This window comes from Rhinoderma darwinii, chromosome 3 (genome assembly GCF_050947455.1).
Source record: "Rhinoderma darwinii isolate aRhiDar2 chromosome 3, aRhiDar2.hap1, whole genome shotgun sequence".
NCBI classification, from domain to species: domain Eukaryota; kingdom Metazoa; phylum Chordata; class Amphibia; order Anura; family Rhinodermatidae; genus Rhinoderma; species Rhinoderma darwinii.
In genome coordinates, this window is record NC_134689.1 from 47,525,839 (window position 1) to 47,551,506 (window position 25,668).

The following is a 25,668-nucleotide window of genomic DNA, read 5'->3' on the forward strand; positions in this document are numbered from 1 at the left end:
TTTCACAAAAAAAGTAAATTTTCATTTTTACTGACTAATTCCAATAAATGTAGCAAAAAAACTGTGGGTTAAAATGCTAACAAGTGTGTAGTTTCCTAAATGGGGTAACTTTTGGGGTGTTTCCGCTGTTTTGGCACACCAAGACCTCTTCAAACCTGACATGGTGCCTAAAATATATTCTAAAAAAAGGAGACCCAAAATCCACTAGGTGCTTCTTTGCTAAAAACTGCAGAATCTGGGCAATAAATATTGAGTTGCTTTTCTCTGGTAAATCCTTCTCTGTTACAGAAAAAATTAATTTAAAATTAATTTTGTCAAATTTTTTTTTTTTTAAATTGTACATTTCACCTCTGCTTTAATTCCTGTAGAACACTAAAGGGTTACAAAATTTCGGAATGCTGTTTTGAATACTTTGAGGGGTGCAGTTTTTAAAATGGGGTGATTAATGGGGACTTTCTAATATATAAGACCCTCAAAGCCACTTCAGAACTGAACTGGTCTCTGAAAAAATAGCCTTTTGAAATTTTATTGAAAATGTGAGAAATTGCTGCTAAAGTTCTAAGCCTTGTAACGTCCTAGAAAAATAAAAGGACATTTAAAAAAATGATGCCAACATTAAGTATACATATGGTAAATGTTAGGCCTCATGCACACGACCTTAAAAACTCCCGTTATTACGGGTCGTAATTACGACCCGTAATAACGGGCTCATAGACTTCTATTGGCGACGGGTGCCTTCCCGTTTTTTCACGGGAAGGTGCCCGTGCCGTTGAAAAAGATAGAACACGTCCTATTTCAGGCCGTAATAACGGCACGGACAGTCCATAGAAGTCTATGGAGCTCTCGTAATGACGGGTGGCTACATGTGTGCACCCGTCATTATGGCAGCGTTGCTAAGCGACGTCAGTAAATAGTCACTGTCCAGGGAGCTGAAAGAGTTAACTGATCGGCAGTAACTCTTTCAGCACCCTGGACAGTGACTACCGATCAGAATAAACCTGTAAAAAATAAAAATAAAAGACGTTCATACTTACCGAGAACTTCCTGCTTCCTCCAGTCCGGTCTCCCGCCCGTTGCCTTGGTGACGCGTTCCTCTCGACATCCAGCCCGACGTCCTGGATGACGTTTCAGGCCATGTGACCGCTGCAGCCAATCACAGGTCAATCCCAGGCTGCAGCGGTCACATGGACTGCCGCGTCATCCAGGGATGTCAGGCTGGATGTGAAGAGAGGGACGCGTCACCAAGACAACGGCCGGTAAGTATGAATTTCTTTAACTTTTATTACAGAAAGGGCTGTCCCTTCTCTCTATCCTGCACTGATAGAGAGAAGGGGCTGCCGATTAGTGCAGTGCTATTTTGCCGCCAAAAACGTGCCCGTAAATACGGGTGGAATACGGGTGACACCGGACCCATATTTACGGGCACGGGTTCGTAAATACTGGTGCAAAACGGGTCGAATACGTGTGACACCGGACCCGTATTTACGCCAGTATTTACGGATGGGAAAAAATACGGTCGTGTGCATGAGGCCTTAACTAGGGACAATTTTGTGTGGTATTACTATCTGTCTTACAAGCAAATACATTTCAATTTGGAATTTTCTCTGAATTTTGGTGTTTTTCACAAATAAACACTAAATGTATCGACCAAATGTTACCACTAACATAAAGTACAATGTGTCACGAGAAAACAATCTCAGAATCGCTTGGATACATAAATCCATTCCAATGTTGTTACCATATAAAATGACACGTCAGATTTAAAAAAATTGGCTGTGTCCTTATGGCCAAAACAGGCTATGTCCTTAAGGGGTTAAAGAAGGACTATTTGTTACTTTTTGTAATGGTGTACTACAACTTAATAAAGTATTGATCATAAAAACAATCCCTTTTTATTTATTTTTTTAAATGCATTATTTAAAGTGGTTTACTTGTTACATATATAATGTTGAAGTATAGTTGTCATTTGTTAGGTAGCCTAGGCCTTGTCTAGATTAATAAATAACTAATTTGGATACTGTCCAACTAAAAATTTTGGAATATAGCAGTGTATGTTAATAGGAAAGTTATTAGATCCATTGCACTTCATTACTTCCTTACCTGCTAAACATAACTTTTGATCCAATAACCATTAGCATTATGATTGCAGGATGTATTTTACGTATTTATTTAGGGTGACAAATGTCTAATTGGGGCCAAAATTCCTACATCAAAATCCTGCCACTGGCCCAGTTCATACAGAATTCTGTCTCTCATTCATTTCAATGGGAGTCGGAAACTTCTATCCCAATGGGAGTCTCACACGTCCTGCTCGATTAAAGTTAATGGGAGGAGGAATCTTCCTGCTGAAGGCAGGAATAATTCAGTGGCGGATTTTGCGTGGGAACTTGCCACGCAAAATCCGCCGTGTGAACTGATCCTAAGACAGATTCAGCACTCACAAAGGCTAGCATAACTTATTGCTGAGTATATTACAACTTTTAAGGAGTCTTCCATTACAATTTTACTCTCAAACATCCCCTCTACATGTGCGGTGAAGAGCTATTGGACACTCCTGTTCCTCTTGATTGATACTGTTACCTTCAACAGGATTTGTGACTCTCTTATCCCAAGATTTTTCTTTTGTTCTCGTTCTCATTTCACCATTCTTTCCGTTTTTGTGCTACTATTGTTTATTTCCCTTCTTTCTCACCAGCCATGAAACTAGTCAACATTCTACCATGTCAATTTTTTTCCATACTTTCAGCGAAATGTTGAGAATTGTAATGACAATCACGAGTTTTGTTGTAAAATTGTTGCTGTGTTTACAGTCCCGTAGCATGTTGTCCTTCTCATTTTTGTGCATGGAGTTAGCCTATTGTAATAGACTGATGTGTAACATTAATGTTTTTATATTTATGCCTTACTGCTTAAAAAATTAAGTAATTAAAATACAAAAGGATGAAAATATATAACCAGTGGCATAACTAGCGGCTTCTACGGGGCCCGCGGCATGAGGGGGCCCTGTCGCCCGCCGGCACGGGCCCACACCATGGCCGGAGGCTCCGCTAGCAGCCGTTATGGCTGCTACAGCGCGACACCACTGAACACTACGGCAGAGCAGGGAGGTATCTCCCCGCTCTGCCATTAAACAAAAGACATGTATCCCCTATCCAAAAGATAGGGGATACATGTGTGATCGCTGGCATTGATAGGGAGAACGGGCAACTGAAAGTCCCCTGAAGTCCTCCATCACAAACCTCGGACTTCCGGGGTCTGTGTCGGCAGCTCCGTAGAAATGAATGGAGCGCCGGTCGCGCTTGTGCGCATGCGTGACCAGCGCTCCTTTCATTTTTATTGAGCTGCACAGACGCCGGAAGTCAGAGGTTAGTCATGGAGAACTTCGGGGGACTTTCGGTCCCTCGTTCTCCCTACCACTGCCAGCGATCACACATGTATCCCCTATCCTGTGGATAGGGGATACATGTCTTTTGTAGGACACACTGTAGGTCAGAATTTTTTGGGGGGTTGGGGCTGCATGGTGTTACCTACAGGGGGGCTGTATAGCATTACCTACAGGGGGGGCTATATAGCGTTACCTACAGGGGGGGCTGTATGGCGTTACCTACAGGGGGCTGTATAGCGTTACCTACAGGGGGGGCTGTATGGCGTTCTCTACAGGGGGGGCTGTATGGCGTTATCTACAGAGGGGGCTGTATGGCAATATCTACAGAGGGGGCTGTATGGAGTTATCTACAAGGGGGGGCTGTATGGCGTTATCTACAGAGGGGGCTGTATGGCGTTATCTACATGGGGGCTGTATGGCGTTATCTACAGGGGGATGTATGGTGCTATCTACAGAGGGGGCTGTATGGCGTTATCTACAGGGGGCTGTATGGCGTTATCTACAGGGGGGCTGTATGGCATTATCTACAGGGGGATGTATGGCACTATCTACAGAGGGGGCTGTATGGCGTTATCTACAGGGGGGGCTGTAAAAAAAGGCACTATCTACAAGGGGGGGTTGTGTGACACTGAGGGGAGGGGGGCCCCAGTCAAAAGTTTGCTATGGGGCCCAGTCTTTCCTAGTTACGCCCCTGTATAGAAGTACTTTTTTTTAATGGTATGTCTTTTATGTAGACTTCCACATGCAAATTTATACTTTAAATCTTGATGTCACAGCATCATGGTAACATTCCCTTGAGTTTTGTTGTGTTTTTCTTGTCTACAAAAATATGGTCTGTCTTCTGCTTCATGAATGAACATGGCGAGTTGAAATGTTAGATACATGCATCCCAGGCAACTGCTCCCTCATTTATTATTATGTTACATGAAAAAACTATTCTGAGAATGCTGTGACATCCCTGGAGATGCTACATTTTCATAGGCACATAGGTGTTCAGGAGTGACTCAGTGCTGACAAAGGTAGGATGTTCTCATTGTGAATCACCCGAATAGATTTCAGTTGTAAGTTGTAACCTGACCCTCCCTGCTGCATCACTGTTTCTTGTTCCTTAACATTGCGCTAAAGGCATTTTGGGATTGTGGTTTTGCAACAAGTGAAACTGCTGACGTGTGGATGTTATAAAAGTTTTTGACCTTTGCTGTGAAGTTTGTTTCACTTGCATTTGTGATCAGTATAAAAGCTACATACGTGTACTTTTCAGCGTGCAGTGATCAAATGTTTATTAAAGTATTTTCCAGCTATGTATTCAAAGTGAGCTATTAAAACACTATTTACTTAAAAACAAGATTTTATTTTTTTAGTTCCTTTCTGCCAGGCTGTGCCTTGTGTTGCAATGAATGGAAACCCTTAGAACAGTCTCCAGTCTCCATTGCCAGCTCATATGGGTGTTGTTACCTTGGAGTAGGAATGCCAGTGTAAAAGAGTCATTTTTGAAATGCAGGTTCTTGTGTACTAGTCCAAATAAGCTGAAGCGACACCATGACGTGACCTATAAGGGTAACAATTATTTTTTTCTTTATGATATTGACATACATGGAGAGGGGGAGGACAGAGGAGAATATAGTAATGCTTGTACACACTAACGTGAGTGGGTGACCAGAAGACTCAACCTTATAACTTTGAAATGGCTGACTATGATTCCAACTTCCTGTACCCAGTTACAGTAGGAACTAGAGCTGCTGCATGCTACTTGTCTTGACAGCTGTGAGTAGGACTATCTTTACATTATAGGACAACTGAGCAATGCTATCATGAGACTCCCTGTAGTTTGTATAGGAAAATCCTAACTGCCAATTTCCTATGATGACTCCCAGCAGGCTCATGATGCTCCGTTGTAATTTCATGACTAGGCTATGGCCTAGAAAGGACCACAGGGAATCCCTGGAATGCAGCTGTTTAGGTGAGGCAAACTTTGAGAACTTTGCCTGGTGTTCTCCAGCTTTATTAGGTGGTGCCTATATGTTTGCGCACTAAAAATATTACCTTAGTTTCCAATTTATAGCCTGTTTCAATTTTAGATTGGTCCTTTCATGCTTTGGTGTTCATATAGTGTTGACACATTCTGTCGCACTGTACAATCTTTGAGGAGGTATGGTTAGATAATTTTATGTTATGTGATATATTCATCAAATTTACATGGCATTACAGGGTTAAACTATCATAATGTGCTAGACCTGTTTAAGTCACCTGTTGCTCTTCTGGTCACACTGGACACATGTGGCTTTCATAGTATGATACATAAGGTAAGTTTCAACATTTTAAGTAATATGGCCAGAAGACTATACAGTGCTTTCTTATTAAAAATTTACGCAAAACCCCCGAAATATATATTCACTTACATCAATCTCTGTTTCACAATTTATTTTCCTATCTCAGCCACACATTTTAATTCCATAGGATGTCGATTGTCCTACGTTGCCGTCACACGTGGCAGATTTTGTTGCAGAGATTTCAAAATCCGTTTCATTCATCAGAATGAAAATTGCAGAAATTCATCTACCTGTTGCAGAAACAACTCCATTCAGATTAATGAAACAGATTTTCAGTTGAAGAAATTTACTCAATATAAGCTGCTTCGTGTGAACACACCCTAATCATGTATGAGAAAACTAGAAACTTCCATACAGATCTTGTTCTGGTCAGTTTGAACCCCTGAAAAACATAAAAGTAATGTGCTACATTTCTTTACAGCAGAACTATTCATCATATTATCTTACTTTGAAGACATTAACCTTATTTGCTTTATCTGATGACACAGAGTAGAGTGTTCTTTGCCCAGGCAATAAAATATTGTTGTTTTCTTATAATCATGTAGCGCTTCTCAGCTAAATTCTTGTCTGTCTTGAAAGAGTAAATTGTGAATCTCATAAGATCTTATTTGCTTGCATTTAGGACTACTAAATATTCACAATGTCTTTCCTATTCAACTGGATATACAGTGGTTTCAACAGCGTTCTTCAATTTTTAGGTAAGTTTGTGGAATATAATGACAATATATTAGCAAATTTAAAGTGTACCTAACTTTTCAGATGAGTTTTCAGAATAAGTTATCATATGTGTGTACATGAGGAATAACAATATTTCTGGCCATTGTATGACTTGTATATATCAAGTATACTATTGGATTAGCAGAAGTTGTTTGAAAAGTTATTTTTTGTTTAAAGGGAACCTAAGAATTGTAAGAAAAGGCCCTTTAGTACACATTACAAATGCAAAAAACATTTTTTGAATTCTTCTTCTATTCTGATACATGATCACTTAAATTTAAGCTCAAAGCCTTATGATTCTTTTCTGGAAGAATTCTGATGACAACACGTATCCTAATTTCTGACAGGTGCTATGTTATCATGTAGATCTTGTGTGTATCCAAATTACAAAACACATCAATGTGCATTTATGCACTCATAACTGCCGCTTATGAAGCGCAGTAAGAAGTAGATTTGGTCATTATAATCCATACATGGTCCCTTGTATAATGCTGCATATATCATCAATTAGGAGAATCATGGTGAAACTGTGCCATTTTGCTGCGATTTTCATAAAATAACTGCTAAATGGCATGGTTTTGCCATGATTCTCGGCAAAATAAAACACATTATAAATGCGATCTGTGAACCAAGGTTAAGGCTGGATTTACACGAGACGGAAATGTTGCGGATTTTCCGCAGCGTATCTGTAAAGGATCTGCCAGACACAGCTTCTGTGTCAACGCCCGTGGTTAATCAGTCTGCATCTGCTCATAGGTCTGATAGAGTGACTCGATCTGCTACCACCCAGGCTGGTAGGCTGAGGAGTGGGAGAACCTATCACAGCCTGGCCAGACGGCTCTAGCTCCCGCGCTCGGTCTATGTATACTTTCATTTGCTTCTTGTCTTTGTCTGGGATTTTCTCTGTTTCCTGGCTCTGCTGTTCCAGCTATTACTATTGACCTCAGCTTCATATTGACCCTGGCTTTACTGACTACGCTCCTGCTCTGCGTTTGGTACCTCGTACACTCCTGGTTTGACTCAGCTCGTTCACTACTCTTGTTGCTCACGGTGTTGCCGTGGGCAACTGCCCCTTTTCTCTTAGCTTCTGTGTTCCCTTGTCTGTTTGTCTGTCGTGCACATATTGAGCGTAGGGACCGTCGCCCAGTTGTACGCCGTCGCCTAGGACGGGTCGTGCAAGTAGGCAGGGACTGAGTGGCGGGTAGAATAGCGCTCACCTGTCTGTCTCCCTACCCCGTCATTACATAATCACAGGCCCATATACCTTTTCTACCCTGGTTCCTACTACTATGGACCCCCTTGAGACCCTGGCTCAGCAAATGCAGGGTCTCTCCCTACAGGTCCAAGCCCTGGCTCATAGGTGCTTCCAGCGTGATGCTAACCAGCTAGTGCCCTCCACCTCACCTCTTGAACCCCATCTCAAGTTGCGTGACCGGTTCTCAGGGGACCGGAAGACTTTTTTCTCCTTTCGGGAGAGTTGTAGACTCTATTTCCGTCTAAGGCCCCACTCCTCAGGTTCTGAGAGCCAGCGAGTGGGTATAATTGTCTCCCGGCTCCAGGATGGCCCCCAAGAATGGGCCTTCTCCTTGGCTCCTGACGCTCCTGAACTTTCCTCTATTGACCTTTTTTTTCTGCTCTCGGGCTCATCTATGACAAGACTGACAAGACTGCCTTTGCCGAGAGTCAGCTGGTGACCTTACGTCAGGGTAAGAGACCCGTTCAAGAGTACTGTTCTGACTTTAGGAAGTGGTGTGTAGCTTCTCGCTGGAATGACCCTGCCTTGAGGTGCCAGTTTAGATTGGGTCTGTCGAACGTCCTGAAAGACCTGTTAGTTAGCTATCCCTCCTCTGACTCTCTAGATCAGGTTATGGCTTTAGCGGTACGTCTTGACCGACGTCTCAGGGAACGACGACTTGAACGTTTTTGTGCCTTCTCCTCTGGCTCCCCCATGATGGCTCCCGAGGTTCCGTTGCTTCGTTCTTCCACGGAAAACTCGGATGAACCAATGCAACTCCGGGCCTCCGTGTCTCCCCAACAATGTAGAGATCTCCGCAGGAAGAATGGTCTCTGCTTCTACTGTGGGGATGACAAGCATCAAGTGAACAACTGTCCTAGGCGTAAGAATAAGCAGCCGGAAAACTTCCGCGCCTAAGTGACCATCGGGGAGGTCGCTTGGGCGCACAGTTATTTCCCGTAAATATGAAACCTAATAAGATCTTGCTTCCCTTTCAGGTCTCTTTTGAGGGTAGGTCTACCACCGGCAGTGCCTTCGTGGATTCAGGCTCTTCTGCTTAATATTATGTCTTTGGAATTTGCTATGTCTCTAGCTATGCCATTGATTGATTTGCCTAAACCTGTCCCGGTAGTGGGTATCGACTCCACTCCACTTGCTAATGGTTATTTTACGCAGCATACCCGTTTTTGAACTCATTGTTGGCTCCATTCATTTGGAGCAGTGTTCTGTACTGGTGATGCAGGGATTATCGTCCGATTTGGTTTTATGCCTTCCCTGGTTGTAGACGCATAATCCCACGTTTAACTGGAGTACTGGGGATCTTACTAAATGGGGTAATGAATGCATGACATTCTGTTTTTCTGTTCATTTTATTTCTCTCCCTGAGGAGGTGAACACTCTACCTGAGTTTATTCAGGACTTCGCTGATGTTTTTTCTAAAAAGGCCTCCGAAGTGTTACCTCCTCATAGAGAATACGATTGCGCAATCGATTTGGTACCAGGAGCTAAGCTCCCTAAGGGTAGGATATTTAATCTCTCTTGTCCCGAATGTGAGGCCATGAGAGAATATATCCAGGAAAGACTGGCCATGGGTTACATTCGCCCCTCTACTTCTCCGGTAGGTGCTGGCTTCTTCTTCGTAGGGAAGAAGGATGGTGGTCTTAGGCCGTGCATCGATTACCGAAACTTGAATAAAGTCACTGTAAAGAACCAGTATCCCCTTCCTTTGATTCCTGATCTCTTCAATCAGGTTCAGGGGGCCCAATGGTTCTCTAAGTTTGATCTTCGGGGGGCTTATAACCTTATCCGAGTCAGAGAAGGGGATGAGTGGAAGACTGCGTTTAACATGCCTGAAAGTCATTTCGAATACCTCGCCATGCCCTTTGGGTTGTGTAATGCTCCCGCCGTCTTCCAGAATTTCATAAATGAGATTTTAATAGACTACCTGTGGGTATTTATTGTAGTGTACCTTGATGACCTACTTGTGTTTTCAAAGGACTGGTCCTCCCACATAGAGCATGTCAAGGAAGGTGCTCCAGGCCCTTCGGGAAAACAAACTCTTTGCTAAATCCGAAAAATGTGTGTTTGGGGTGCAGGAGATACCATTTTTGGGTCAAATCCTCACTCCTAATGAATTCCGCATGGACCCTGCCAAGGTTCAGGCTGTGGCTGAATGGCTTCAACCTGCCTACCTGAAGGCGTTACAGTGCTTCCAGGGGTTTGCTAATTATTACAGGAGATTTATTGCTAACTTCTCAGTCATCGCTGAGCCTCTTACGGATCTTACTCGCAAAGGTGCTGATCTCCTCCACTGGTCTCCGGAGGCGGTCCAGGCTTTTGGGATCCTTAAGAAGTGCTTTATCTCTGCCCCAGTGCTGATTCAGCCTAACCAATTGGAGCCATTCATCGTGGAGGTTGACGCCTCCGAGGGGGGAGTGGGTGCTGTCTTGTCCCAGGGTACCAGGTCCCTCACCCATCTCCGTCCCTGTGCCTACTTCTCCAGGAAGTTCTCGCCCACTGAGAGTAACTATGACGTGGGCAACCGCAAACTCTTAGCCATTAAATGGGCATTTGAAGAGTGGCGCCACTTCTTGGAGGGGGCTAGGCACCAGGTAACGGTCCTTACCGACCACAAGAATATGGTCTTCCTAGAATCTGCCCGGAGGCTAAACCCGAGACAAGCTCGATGGGCATTGTTTTTTACTAGATTCAACTTTGTGGTCACGTATAGGGCTGGGGCTAAAAATATTAAAGCTGATGCACTGTCGCGTAGCTTCATGGCCAGCCCTCCTTCGGAGGAAGATCCTGCTTGTGTTTTGCCCCCAGGTATAATAATATCCTCTGTTGATTCTGATTTAGTCTCCGAAATTGCGGCTGATCAAGGTTCAGCTCCCGGGAACCTTCCTGAGAACAAGCTGTTTGTTCCCCTGCAATTCCGGCTAAGGGTACTCAGGGAAAATCATGACTCTGCACTATCTGGCCATCCAGGCATCCTGGGTACCAAGCACCTCATTGCTAGAAACTATTGGTGGCCTGGGTTGCCTAAAGACGTTAAGGCCTACATCACCGCTTGTGAAATTTGTGCCAGGTCTAAGACTCCCAGGTCCCGACCAGCGGGCTTACTATGTTCTTTGCCCATTCCCCAGAGACCTTGGACCCATATCTCCATGGATTTTATCACCGATCTGCCTCCATCTCAAGGCAAGTCGGTGGTGTGGGTTGTAGACCGCTTTAGTAAGATGTGCCACTTTGTGCTCCTCAAGAGACTACCCAATGCCAAGACGTTGGCTACCTTGTTTGTCAAACACATCCTGCGTCTCCATGGGGTTCGTGTCAATATTGTTACTGACAGAGGGTTACAATTTGTTTCATTGTTTTGGAGAGCTTTCTGTAAAAAGTTGGAGATTGATCTGTCCTTCTCCTCGGCCTTCCATCCTGAAACTAATGGCCAAACTGAGAGGACTAATCAGTCTCTAGAACAATATTTAAGGTGTTTTATCTCTGACTGTCAATATGATTGGGTCTCCTTCATTCCCCTCGCCGAATTTTCCCTTAATAACCGGGTCCGTAACTCGTCAGGGGTCTCCCCCTTTTTGTGTAATTTTGGGTTTAATCCACGGTTCTCCTTCGTTTCACCTGGTGGTTCCAACAATCCCGAGGTAGATGTCGTTCATCGGGAACTGTGCACAGTCTGGGCCCAGGTTCAGAAGAACCTAGAGGCATCCCAGAGCATACAAAAGACTCAGGCAGATAGAAGACGTTCTGCTAACCCCTTGTTTGTGGTCGGGGATCTAGTGTGGCTGTCTTCAAAAAATTGACGCCTTAAGGTTCCGTCCAAAAAATTTGCTCCTCGGTTTATAGGGCCGTACAAGATCATTGAGGTCCTTAACCCTGTTTCATTCCAGCTGGAGTTACCCCTGTCTTTTCAAATACACGACGTGTTTCATGCCTCCCTCCTGAAACGCTGCTCCCCGTCCTTGGTTACCTCGAGGAAACCTCCGGTCCCTGTTCTCACTCCCGATGGGGTAGAATTAGAGGTGGCCAAGATTGTGGACAGCAGGATGGTCCAAGGTTCCCTCCAGTACCTGGTCCATTGAAAGGATACGGGCCTGAGGAGAGTACTTGGGTACCCGCCCGGGATGTTCACGCTGGGGTATTGTTCAGGAGGTTCCATCTTCGGTACCCCAATAAGCCAGGTCCACCTAGGAAGGGTCCAGTGGCCCCTCATAAAAGGGGGGGTACTGTAAAGGATCTGCCAGACACAGCTTCTGTGTCGACGCCCGTGGTTATTCAGTCTGCATCTGCTCCTAGGTCTGATAGAATGACTCGATCTGCTACCAATCAGGCTGGTAGGCTGAGGAGTGGGAGAACCTATCACAGCCTGGCCAGACGGTTCTAGCTCCCGCCCTCGGTCTATGTATACCTCCATTTGCTTCTTGTCTTTGCCTGGGATTCTCTCTGTTTCCTGGCTCTGCTTTTCCAGCTATTACTATTGACCTCAGCTTCATATTGACCCTGGCTTTACTGACTACGCTCCTGCTCTGCGTTTGGTACCTCGTACACTCCTGGTTTGACTCGGCACGTTCACTACTCTTGTTGTTCACGGTGTTGCCGTGGGCTACTGCCCCTTGGTTGAATCTGAGCAGAAAGTAAATCCCTTAGCACTTCAGAATTCATCCGGCTGCTTCTGTCTTCAGTCACATCATTAATAAACACTAGTGACCAGGGGCGTAGCTAAAGGTTCATGGGCCCCGATGCAAAAGTACTTATTGGGCCCCCCCCCTGCAAACTTCTCATGGCCGACGGTCCGCAGCTTTCAGCTGCATCGCTGGGTCTCCTAAGTGACCCAACAATGCAGCACTAGCAGCCGGGGTGTCACTAAGGCTGGGTTCACACACCCTATTTACGGACATAATTCGGGCGTTTTAGCATTGAATTACGTCCGAAAATGCGGCTCAAAAGCGTCAGCAAACATCTGCCCATTCATTTGAATGTTTCTTACGATGTTCTGTGCCGACGGTCATTTTTTTTTCGCGCCGCTGTAAAAAAGACGCCCGCGTCAAAGAAGTGCCTGTCACTTCTTCAGACATAAATGGAGCCGTTTTACATGGACTCCATAGAAAACCAGCTCCATTTAACGTCCGTAATGGAAGCAGCGAAAGACGCCTGCACATGCCTTTACGGCTGATATTATGGTGCAGTTTTCTCCTGAAAACAGCCCCGTAATTTCAGCCGTTACGGACGCTGCCGTGTGAACATACCCTAAGGGCATAAAATGTCAGGGGAAATAGCCCCAATACATATGTGTCCACCCAAAAAAAAAAGGTGTGTATAGGAGACAGCATAGCATATCTATAGCACTACGACCCTATAAACTATGGATAGGATTAGATACATTGGCTCAGCAGACAGTATCACACATAATAGGATTAGATACACTGGCCGAGCAGACAGTATCACACATGATAGGATTAGATGCAGTGGCCCAGCAGACAGTATCACACATGATAGGATTAGATACAATGACTCAGCAGACAGTATCACACATGATAGGATTAGATACAGTGGCTCAGCAGACAGTATCACACATGATAGGATTAGATACAGTGGCTCAGCAGACAGTATCACACATGATCGGATTAGATATAGGGCCCTGCAGACAGTATCACACATGATAGGATTAGATACAGTGGCTCAGCAGACAGTATCACACATGATAGGATTAGATACAGAGCCCAGCAGACAGTATCACACATGATAGGATTAGATACAGTGGCGCAGCAGACAGTATCACACATGATTGGATCAGATATAGGGCCCAGCAGACAGTATCACACATGATAGGATTAGATACAGTGGCTCAGCAGACAGTATCACACATGATAGGATTAGATACAGTGGCTCAGAAGGCAGTATCACACATGATAGGATTAGATACACAGCTCAGCAGACAGTATCACACATGATAGGATTAAATACAGGGCTCAGCAGACAGTATCACACATGATCGGATTAGATACAGGACTCCGCTCGCTGACATTGCGGCTCCAGCGCTGGACCCAGGAAAGGTAAGAATAATAATTTTGCTTCTTTATGTGTTATTGATTATTTTTGTGTGTTTGTGTTTTTTTACAGGTTCGGTTGTTGGACTTCGGATACGAGGACTTCAATGACGGCGTTTTTTTATTCTCATTAATATGGTTAATGAGGGTTGTGTTTTTTTATTTCAATAAAATATTTTAAACTTTATTATCACCGCCTTAGTAATGGCCGCTGGCTGATTGGCAACCTCCATTACTAAGACGGGGCTTAATGTTAGCCGATGCAAAGGCCAACACTAACCCCCATTATTACCCCGGTACCCACTGCCACCAGGGGTACTGGGAAGAACTGGGTACGAACCAGTACCCGTCCATCTGTAGTGACGGGCAGGCACCGGGGCGGCCGCAGGCTGGTAGTATTAGGCTGGGGAAGGCCAAAAACAGTGGCACCTCCCACCCTAGTAATGCTGCCTGCTGCTGCTGTGTTGTATCTGGCTGGTTATGAAAATTGGGGGGGGACCCGACATCGTTCTTTCCAATTATTTATTATTTTTTTTTTTTTTTAAATGACGTGGGGTCACCCCATTTTTCATAACCAGCCAGATACAATAAAGCAGCAGCAGCCTAGCATTACCAGGGTGGGAAGGGCCACTGTATCTGGCCTTTCCCCTCCTGATACTACCAGCCTGTGGCCGCCCCAGTGGCCGACCATCACTACAGATGGTCAGGTACTGGATCGTACCCGGCTCTTCCCAGCACCCCTGGTGGCGGAGGGTACCGGGGTAATAAAGTGGGTTAGTGTTCGCCTCTGCATCGGCTAACACTAAGCCCCACCTTAGCAATGGATGCTGTCAATCAGCCTGCGGCCATTACTAAGGCGGTAGTAATATAGTTTAAAAAAAAAACAAAGACATAGAAAAAATATTTTATTTAAATTTAAAAAAAAACACACAACCCTCATTAACCATTTTATTGATAATTAAAAAAAAGCCGTCATCGAAGTAGTCCTGGAATCCGCGTAGTCCAACGACCGAACCTGTAAGAAAACACACAAAAAAAACGATTAGTAACACAGGCTTAGATACAGGGCCCATGTGTGATACTGTCTGTGGGACCCTGTATCTAAGCTTACCACAAGCGCTTGACGTCAGGACCTCCGCTGCGATCCGGAACCAGGAAGGTAAGTACAGTCTGTTACTATAGTAACAGGGGCCCACGGCCCGAGTTACTATAGTAACTTTTTATTGATGTGGTGCGGGGGGCTGTGACCAAGTTCCTTTGGCAGCCATGCATGTCCATGCCATCACACTGCCTCCACCATGTTTTACAGAGGATGTTGTGTGCTTTGGATCATGAGCCGTTCCAAGCCTTCTCCATACTTTCTTCCTCCCATCATTCTGGAACAGGTTGATCTTAGTTTTATCTGTCCAAAGAATGCTGTTCCAGAACTGGGCTGGCTTCTTTAGATGTTGTTTGGCAAAGTCTAATCTGGCCTTTCTCATTTTGAAGCTGATTAATGGTTTGCACCTTGTAGTGAACCCCCTGTATTTGCTCTCATGAAATCTTCTCTTTATGGTAGACTTAGATACTGATTCACCTACTTCCAGGAGAGTGTTCTTCACATGGGTAGATGTTGTGAAGGGTTTTTTCTTCACCGTGGAAAGGATTCTGCGATCATCCACAACTGTTGTTTTTCGTGGACGTCCAGGCCTTTTGGAGTTCACGAGATCACCAGTGCGCGCTTTTTTTTTTTTCCAATAATGCACCAAACTGTTGATTTGGCCACTCCTAACATTTTTGCTATCTCTCTGATGGATTTCTTCCTTTTTTTTTCAGCCTAATAATGGTCTGTTTCACTTGCATTGAGAGCTTCTTTGACCTAATTTTGTGGGTTCACAGCAACAGCTTCCAAATGCAGATACCAGACCTGGAATCAACTCCAGACCTTTTACCTGCTTAATTGATGATGGATTGACGAGGAAATAGACCATGCAGCCCATGAAATAGCTTTTGAGACAATTGTCCAATTACCTTTTGGTCCCTTGAAAAAGAGGCAGCTACATATTAACGAGCTGTAATTCCTAAACCCTTCCTCAAATTTGGATGAGAATACCCTCAAATTAAAGCTGAGAGTCTGAACTTTAGGCCTATATTGATTATATAACTGTATATTTAATATGTTTTGGTAAACAGCTAAAATGCCAGAACTTGCGTCACTGTCCAAATAATTCTGAACCTAACTGTATTAAAACATCTATTAAAGTATTCAAACCCCTAAAAAGTCAACAGATTTGCTACACACAAATTGTTCTAGAAAGTATTTTTATTGCAAACTAGTATGATCCTAAGAAAATGTTTAAACTCACATCTAATTATTTTTGAACTTTTAAAGATAAAATTAAAAACTGAAAGTTCTGCATTCTGTGGGAGATCCATGTTTACATATTGCTCTAACAATTAGCTTACAATTGATATCTACCTGCATTTCACCAAGAAAAGGATCATGTTTTCAGGATAAAACTCCACCTCATTCGAGTACAACTGGTTAGTCTGTGAACCTGAAGCAAAGCTGTGATAATGAAGAACAAAAATAGGAAAAATTCTAGGGGCAGATTTACTAAGACTGGTGTTTCATATGGCAGTCTTAGCTTTCTTCTCTGCTGGAGTAAGATGTAACGGATTTATTAAGAGGGGCATGCCTCTTAAAAAATCTGTTGCATCTTTTCTCTGGCGTAACAATTGTGGTTGCTCTGATGGGCCCAATCCGTCTTTCCTGCCCCCCAATCGGACATAAAATAATAAAAATGTACTCGCTTGAAGCTCTGCTTCTCCCCTCCGGATCTCTCAGACTTCCACCTCAGGCCACGGCACATACAAGGTCCTGGCGCTGAGGTGCCCAGCGTCAGGACTTTCTATGCGCCCAGGCCTGATGTGGGAGACTGAAAAGAGCCAGGGAGGGAGAAGCGGTGAGGTGAGTACAATTTTTTTAGTTTTATTTTAATATCTCATCATGGAGGGGCGGGGGGTGTCGAACGGCATCAATTCCCCAAAAGTCATAGTTTTTCCCGCAAATTACAACTTTTAAGTCGTTTGCAACTTTTTTACGCCAAAGGTTGATAAATTCACTCTCCAGTGTGTAGGGCCACCATCGGGGCAGTACTACCGGTACTGCCTTCAGGGGCCCAACCACATGGCTGAAAAAAAGGGGGCTGTCCGATTCATGGCACCCCCCTCGGCCACCATGCAGCACCCCTTGTCCAACCCCTCATGGCCCTTCCCCGACATTCTGCTGTAACTACTCCCTCTCCTGGCAGGCTCTCATGGAGGGAGAATAGAAGTAATAAAACACACTTTTTTTTCTCCAATAAGTATATTTCTATCTAGTCCATAATAAAGATTCTTATAATAATCATCTCTCTAAATGCAGATTTTTTTTTGTGTCATATAAATAAAGATTTTTATTATTTCTTTCTATCTTGTATATATTCATATAAAGTATAGCATAGGCTGGGGCTACACAGCGACTTTGGCCGCGACACAGGTCGCACGGACAAAGATTACTATGTTCCGTAGCCTACATGGCAAGTAATGACAGTGAATGTGGTCGCAGGAATTTTACTTTTGATGTAGGCTAGCGGACAAAGCGATTTTTGGCCATGAGACCAGTGACGTGGCCAAAGGAGTCGTGTAGCCCCAGCTAGAACTATACTATATATCAATATATATGAGATTGATTGATAGATAGATATGAGATAGATAGATAGATAGATAGATAGATAGATAGATAGATAGATAGATAGATAGATAGATAGATAGATAGATAGATAAAGTCCCAATACAATGTCAGCCGCACAGCCTTGCGAATCATGGATGGGTGCCGACCTGCCCAGGTCAGGGCTAACAGACCTGCTGTAGTACAATCCAAAAATCAGGCAGCACTCCAAGGTATAAGCAAAGTAGAAAAAGGTGCTTTATTGGTCCATATACACACAACGTTTCAGCTCAACACAGGAGCCTTTCTCAAGTGAACAGATTCATGTCATGACCACACATTTATAAGAGAACCAATATTACAAAAAAGTAGTGCCAATAAAATGCAACAACACATATAAGGTTGCCAAAAGGTACATAGTGAATTCATATATGTAACATTAAATGAGTGAGGAATGTGTTATAAAGATACTATCACAACAGGACTGTAATACATAATATAATACATTACAGAAAGTTATATAGTCTAACAATCTTTTAATTGTATTTAATTGTAAGGATCCTTACTCTCGGTGAGTCCCTCAAGTGTAGTGATATCTACACATGTGCATGATCCTATCTAATTATATACAATTAAAAGATTGTTAGACTATATAACTTTCTGTAATGTATTATATTATGTATTACAGTCCTGTTGTGATAGTATCTTTATAACACATTCCTCACTCATTTAATGTTACATATATGAATTCACTATGTACCTTTTGGCAACCTTATATGTGTTGTTGTATTTTATTGGCACTACTTTTTTGTAATATTGGTTCTCTTATAAATGAGTGGTCATGACATGAATCTGTTCACTTTAGAAAGGCTCCTGTGTTGAGCTGAAACGTCTTGTGTATATGGACCAATAAAGCACCTTTTTCTACTTTGCTTATACCTTGGAGTGCTGCCTGATTTTTGGATTCTAGATAGATAGATAGATAGATAGATAGATAGATAGATAGATAGATAGATAGATAGATAGATAGATAGATAGATAGATAGATAGATAGATAGATAGACAGACAGACAGATAGGAGATCGTTGATTATAATATCTTTATATATCTATCTAAATTGCGATTTATTTATTTTTTAATTTATTTTTGGGTGTTATACAAATAAAGATTATTATTATTTCTATCTACCTATCTCTTTATCCATATCTTTCATATAATATATACTGATGTATTATACAGTTTTAAACTAAGGCTACACTGCGACTTTGGCCGCGACACTGGTCACATCCACACATCCACAGAGATTGCTATGAAATCAGCTTTGGAAAATTTGCTCTCCAAAAGCTTTTATTAAATGCACACATATTTGGTATCGTTGAAGTCGGCAAAATTTGCCAAACATGTCTTCAGGTGTGATAACCCAGTGGCATGTGCCAGATGTCTGAAAAGTTCACCTGAATTCACATATTTGGAACAAAAAATGCCCGTTTCAATTTTTTCCATCAAAGTCAATAAATTGTCCGGAAAAAATATAAAAGATTTTAGCCCTCTATGTCACCAAACAAATGCCTTGGGGGGGGGGGTCTAATGTCCTAAAAAGAGTCATTTTGGGGGTGTTAACAGTGTTTTGGCACTTCACAACATCTGCAATGGTCGTATGGTGTCAGCAAACCAGCTTTGGAAAATTTGCTCTCCGAAAGCCAGTTTGCGCACCATTCATTGTTAGCTCAGCCTTGCGCACAGCATGTAAAAAAATGCGCACACAATTAGTATAGCTGAAGTGGGCAGAAGTTTCCAAATACGTTATTACGTATGTTTAACTAGTGGCATGCACCAGATTTTTTTTAAAAACATCACCTAATATTACATATTCACATTTATTTATTTTTTTATTTCCCTTTTTTTCCTTTTAAATTTTTAAAAAAGTTAAATATATCACTTATTTTTTTTTTACACAATATGGAAGCCCAACATGTTCTGAGAAAAACAAGACCAAATACATGTGGGTTTTGAAGAGTAATAGAAAAACAATTTGCTTTTAAATTGGCACATGGCTCAAACTCTCCTATGTTCTATGTGGATTGTGTACTGAAAATTCACTAGAAATTACAATATAACTCATGTGAATGGGGTTTACCTTTTTTCAAAGGATGGAATAGCATAGTAGACTATGCTATTCCATCCTGAGAGATCCCGGAGAAAAAAAAAACGGTATACCGCTCCTGACAACACTGTAAGGACAGTAATGTCAGTGTCACGATCTGTGGGTATGTGGACAAACTGGGCCGTACCGCCGTAGCGAGACAGCAGCAGGCGGAACAGTGTACCAAGTCAATTGCTATATAGTCCAAACACAATGGTACCTGTAGCAGTTCAGACAGTAGTAACGGCTAGGCTCAGATGGGACCTTGGCAGCAGACACCAGGCGTGGTGTAACACAGCAGGCGCGACCGATGGCACAACACTACTCCAACTTTCTAAGGCACAGGAACAACGGTAGCATGGCATACAAGTAGCAGGTACGGGAACACTGGTAACAGGATAACACTAAGTGACCATTTGCAAGACTAAAACGGGTAAACACAACAATGCTCAGGCAATGAGTGAAAGGGCAGAGCTCGTTTTTATAGTCCTGGGTGATCATGGGTTAATTGATGACACAGCGGAACGGAGCGGTAGTGAGTGCTGCCGTCTCCTGTGCAGGAGATGCGGGCCAGCACTCACAGATACATGGCTGTGGCCGTCAGGGGGTGAGTAATCCCAACGGTCCGCGGCTGTGGACGCTACAGTCAGGTGCTTCCCAATGCTGGAGTCCCCAGACAGAGCATCGCAATCGCACTGCCCTTCGACTTTGTTCCTGGGGAAGCTCCTAACATTACTTTCCAAATATGGACATCAGGAACAGTGCCTGAGTCCTTGGACAGAGTTCTAGTAGAAGCTCTGCCTGGGGACTCTAGCCCTAGGAAAGCTACTAATGTCACTGTCCATTTATGGAAAGTGACTTCAAGAGTTTCCCCTGGGCCATTCCCGGGCGACGTATCCCACTGTATGCCATACAGTGGGATACGTTTTGGCTGAATTGAACAAAATCCAGGGCATGTGCCTGACCCATGGTTTCTTTCACTGTAATTGACATCAGTACCAAAATCAGTTAACGTGCATAATGTACAAACGTGAGTGCACCACCTTCCATTGCCCAACCCTCGGTAATGAAGGGGGGCCCAGACTCCTTGCGTGTATGGGGCCCAGAAATTACTGATAGCGGCCCTGCTAGTGTGAACTGTTGGCTCAACCGTGAGGTAACGGAAGCTGCATCATACCACCCAGTCATTTGCTAGACAAGACTGTCCTCAAAACCAGGGACGTGTGTATATATATATATATATATTAATGTCCCATGAGCCAGGTCTGTAGAAACACAGACCTGGTCGTGGGAGTCTGCTCAAAACAGGACGATGACAATTAACTTATAGCACACTGACACATTCATTTCAATGGGGCCATGTACATTTCCGTTGTGAGTGATCAAGTCCTGGATTTAATTGTCCAAGAATTATGCAATAGAAATGAATTTGTGAGTCTGAATTAAATATGCTTTACTACCTCCCCATGAGAATCCCTCCCTCCCTTGGAAATCCATAAACAAAACAAAAAATATGAATAAATGAAATCGACTCCCTAAAAATAATCCCCGACCCCACCCTTTTTGGTTTTCCCTAAATGTTATAGAAAATTAATATTTAGAAATGGTGTGATATGTCTCAAAACAGGGAAAGTTGCACAGGCCTGGTTTTGAAGGGCACATGGGGCAGTAAATCCAGGTATTACTCCTCCTTCCATGTTTACTGCAAACACGGCATCTCTTTTGAGGGTATCTTTGGTTCTCAGTAGCAGGGATGGGGTGATGGAAGTGGCACTCAATAAGCCATTGGACATCCTCTGACTCAAAGGATTCTCCTGGTGCAGAGGAGTCAAACAGGAGGTGCTCCTATAATTTTTTTTCCTGATATTGTAGGAAATTGAGCATTCCTTGGGTCTTGTACAGCACATAGCTGTTATATGTAGCCATCTGGATGAGGTAGCCTGCTATCTTTTTATAACAGGCCCTAGTCTTATACCAGGCCCAAATCTCATCCACACTGCTGCTACTGTGACATGTTGCAGATTTTCCGCAATTAAATCCGTTGCTGAAAATCCACAGTGTTTACGCCTAGTGTGTTCCTACCCTTAGGCCGAGTTCCCACGGGTCGGATACGCTGCGTGGTTTAGCAACTTCAGTGGCCACGTCCGGACTCAGAATGTACCTCTTCCCTTTGATCAATGAGCTGCGGTAATGGACGTGTCTTCTATGTGAATATCCTCCTTGCCCTGGAAATTTTCTTTAAACCAGTTTCTAAACTATACATTGCAGTACTATGTGAAAGTAAAGTTTTATAATAGTACCTTAAAGAATTTACTCTACATACCTCCTACAGCCCAACTGGTGCGACAACCCAGTACGGCAACAAAAAGCTCAGAAACATGTACTTGACAAAATGTGGTGTAAGCCACATTTATTAACGCCTTTAGGGTAGGAACACACACAGCATGTTCAGGGGAGATACTCTGCGTCAAGCTGCACAGCGTATTTGCCCTGAACACCACAGAGAATGTCGTCCGAAAATCCGCACCACTTTGTGGTGCGTTTATTCGGGCGGAATATCTGCTGCTGAAAGCAGCGTCAGAAAAAACCCTAAAAACCCTCATACTTACACCCTCCCTCTCTTCTGTGCGTGGTCCGGCCTCCTGGGATGACATTGCAGGCCATGTGACCGCTGCAGCCTGCGATTGGGTCACACTACTTTGTTGCGGGTTTAAGCACTCCATTGAATTCAATGAGGAAATCCTGCAACAGAAGAGCTGCAATTGTTGTGCGGTTTTTCAAACTGAATTTCCGCTGCGGAACGCAGTGCTGTGGAAAAAAACAACTTTCATACTCACCCCCTCTCTCTTCTCTGAGCGTAGTCCTAAGATGACGTTGCAGGCGATGTGACGATGCAGCCTATGTTTGGGTGAAGCGGTCACATGGGATGCAACGTCATCCCAGGAGGCCGGACTCTAGGAAGAAGCAGGGAGTTCTGGGTAAGTATGATTTTTTTTTGCGTAAACGCTGAGAAATTTCCGCAACTGAATTCTGTTTGGACATTCCGCAGCATTTACAGTAGTAGCAAAGTGAACGAGCTTTAGAAAATCTCATGCACACACTGCGTAAAAAAAACCACAAAAGTCGTGCGGGAAAGAGTTCTGAGGCACATTTTTCAATTTCGCAGCATGTCAGTTTAGGGCTTATTCACACGAACGTGGGAAAACTCGGACATGAAAAACTTCAGTTTTTCACGTTTGAGTTTCACCCGTGTGAGACCCGTTTTCACGGATCCCCGTAGACTTGTCACTTCTTAGGGGATCCATGAAAACGGAAGAAAATAGTATATGTTTTACTTTTCAACGGACTCTTCACACAGTCTGTTGAAACAACGGTCCCATTGAAATTGTTTTAACGGCCATCAGACGGACATATTCAACATTCGTGTGAATAAGCCAATATGCCACGTGTTCTGTGTGGATTTGATGCGTGTTTGGCCCATAGACTACAATGGGAAGCAGAAAATCCGCAACAAATTTATGTTGCGGTTTTTACAGCGTTTACGCAGCAGAAACATAGGTATGTTCCCACACACAGAATACGCGGCAGATTCTCTGCAACAGAAAATCTACAGCAGAATTTCTAGAAAAACGCTGGTAAATCTGGCACAGAAATCCGCACCAAATAGTGCGTTTTTCCTGCTCATATTGCTGCAGGGACGCTGCTTTTTTCTCCGCATCGGTTTTACCTCCAGATTCAGTGTTAAACATTAATTATAGCAAAGTGTATGTGCACCTGAAATTTGCAGCTGCGTATGCGCTGTATAAATCTGTTGAGGAATTTCTCCGCACAAAACACACGGCATAAATTGACATGCTGCGAAATTTAAATACGCATCGCAGAACACTTTCAGCACGACTTTTGTTTTTTTCCGCCACATGAGCTTTTTCTAAATCTCATTGACTTTGCTGCTACTGTAAGGTCGGATTTACACGAGCGCGTGCGTTTTGCGGGCGCAAAAAACGCTGCGTTTTGCGCGCGCAAAAGGCACTTACCAGCTCCATGTATCATCACCATATGATGCGCGGCTGACATTCTGTTTGTATGCTTGTATGTGGTGCTTTTCTGTTTTCAATCATACTTTTTACTGCTGTTGCGCGAATCACGCGCGCCCCACGGAAGTGCTTCTGTGTTCTGCGCGTGATTTTCACGCACCCATTGACTTCAATGGGTGCGTGATGCGCGAGAAACGCAGAAATATAGGACATGTTGTGAGTCTTACGGAGCGGACTCCCGCTGCGTAAAAATCACGGACTGTCTGCACGGCCCCATAGACTAATATAGGTCCGTGCGAGGCGCGTGAAAATCACGCGCGTTGCACGGACGTCTATCACGTTTGTGTAAATAAGCCCTAAGGCTGAGTTCACACGGGGCGGATACATTGCGTAAAGTTAAACTGTGTATCTGCCCTGGTGGCCGCGGGGAATTCCGGGCAAAAAAACGCACCAAACTGTGGTGCAGTTTTTCGCACTGGAATATCCACTGCAGAAATTTAGCCGGCCATGGAATGAAACGTTTTACTAGGAGGCTGGCCTGGAGGAAGAAACACAGACTTCTGGATACGATTTTTTCTTTTTGTGTGCATGGGGCCTTACAATCCAATAATAAGCAGTGAGCTTAGTCTTCAACCAGGCAATCTAACTCACCTGAATATGCCCGGCCCTTTTTATCCCTTTCATCTTTGCCTCTTTGGTGCAATAATTTTATTTCTAAAAGTAAATTTAAAAAAAGGTAAACAAACATAGCTAATTTTGAAAAAAAAAAAACATAAAAAGTGACACGTTTTGCTATAAATGAAAATTAGGCCCTGTACACACTGAGTGTTTTTACGCGGAAACCGCGTCGTAATCAGCGCCAAAAAACGTACGAAACTGCCTCCCATTGATTTTAATGGCAGACAGAGGCATTTTTTCCTGCTCGCGGGAAAAAAAGCAACATGCTCTTTCTTCCCGTGGTTCCGTCTCAGACTTCCCATTCAAATCAATGAGAGGCAGAGAAAAACTGTTTCGCAACATTTTTTGCCTGCTCACTCAATGGCCGCGGCCAAAAAATGCAGCGAAAAACGCAGTGAAAACTGTGGCAAGAAAGTGCAGGCAGGTCAAAATCTCCCTCAAAGTTCCTGAAGGAATTTTGAGGCAGATTTTTTTTTTGCCTGCAAAAAACTCAGTTTGAAAAGGTCCTCAATCTAAATACTTTTAATTTTATTCTGCAGGTCTTTACAAGAAAAATGGAAAATTAGTATTTTTAGGGTTGGATAATGCTGGAAAAACCACATTACTACAGATGCTTAAAGATGGACGAATGGGCCAGTATGTTCCTACACTTCATCCAAGTGAGTATTTAAATAAAACTGTTCTGTAACTTCTAACAGCCACCAAACAGTATAATGCACCCATAGCTGCCACCATACATTATAATGCCCCCATAGCTGCCACCATACAGTATACTGCCTCATAGATGCACCCATACAGTATAAAGCTAACAAAGATGCCACCATGCAGTATAATGCCCAAACAAATTCCCCCATACAGCATAATGCCCCCATGGCTGCCCCATACAGTATAATGCCCCCTTAGCTGCCCCTAGTGCCAGTGCCCTTGTAGATAGTGACACATTGCCCATGTAGGTAGTGCCCATATACATAGCGCCACAGTGTCCCCTGTAGATAGTGCCCCAGTGTTTATTTAGATAATGCCTCACCCCCCTTGAAGCTACCACCACCCCCCTGTAGATACCCCCATTGGGACTCTCTCTAGGAGCGGAATCCCCAGCCAGAGCATAGGCCAGGGATTCCGCTCCTAGAGAGGAAGCCCTGATGTCACTGTTCATATATGGACAGTGGAGTAAGTGGCTGCTCCTTGAGCGGAATCCCCGTTGCCGACTCTGGCCGGGGGTTCCGCTCCAGGAGGAGCCCCTGACGTCTATGTCCATATATGGACAGTGACCTCAGGGCTTTCCTCTAGGAGCGGAATCCCAGGCCAGATCATCGACAACGGGGATTCCGCTCAAGGTAAAGCCACTAAGTCTGAAGCATTGGGAACCATCAGCTCCCTGCTTCAGAATTAGT

General features: G+C 43.7%; 1 protein-coding gene across 1 annotated transcript in view; it reads left to right on the forward strand.

The window, feature by feature from the left end:
• Window positions 1–25,668, forward strand: part of SAR1B (secretion associated Ras related GTPase 1B) — a 147,821-nt gene that overhangs the window by 50,266 nt on the left and 71,887 nt on the right. The window contains exons 2-3 of the mRNA XM_075859955.1: window positions 6,338–6,413; window positions 24,814–24,933. Coding sequence (XP_075716070.1) covers window positions 6,356–6,413; window positions 24,814–24,933 — 178 coding nt within the window. The 5' untranslated portion in view covers window positions 6,338–6,355. The remainder of the gene's footprint in view (window positions 1–6,337; window positions 6,414–24,813; window positions 24,934–25,668) is intronic.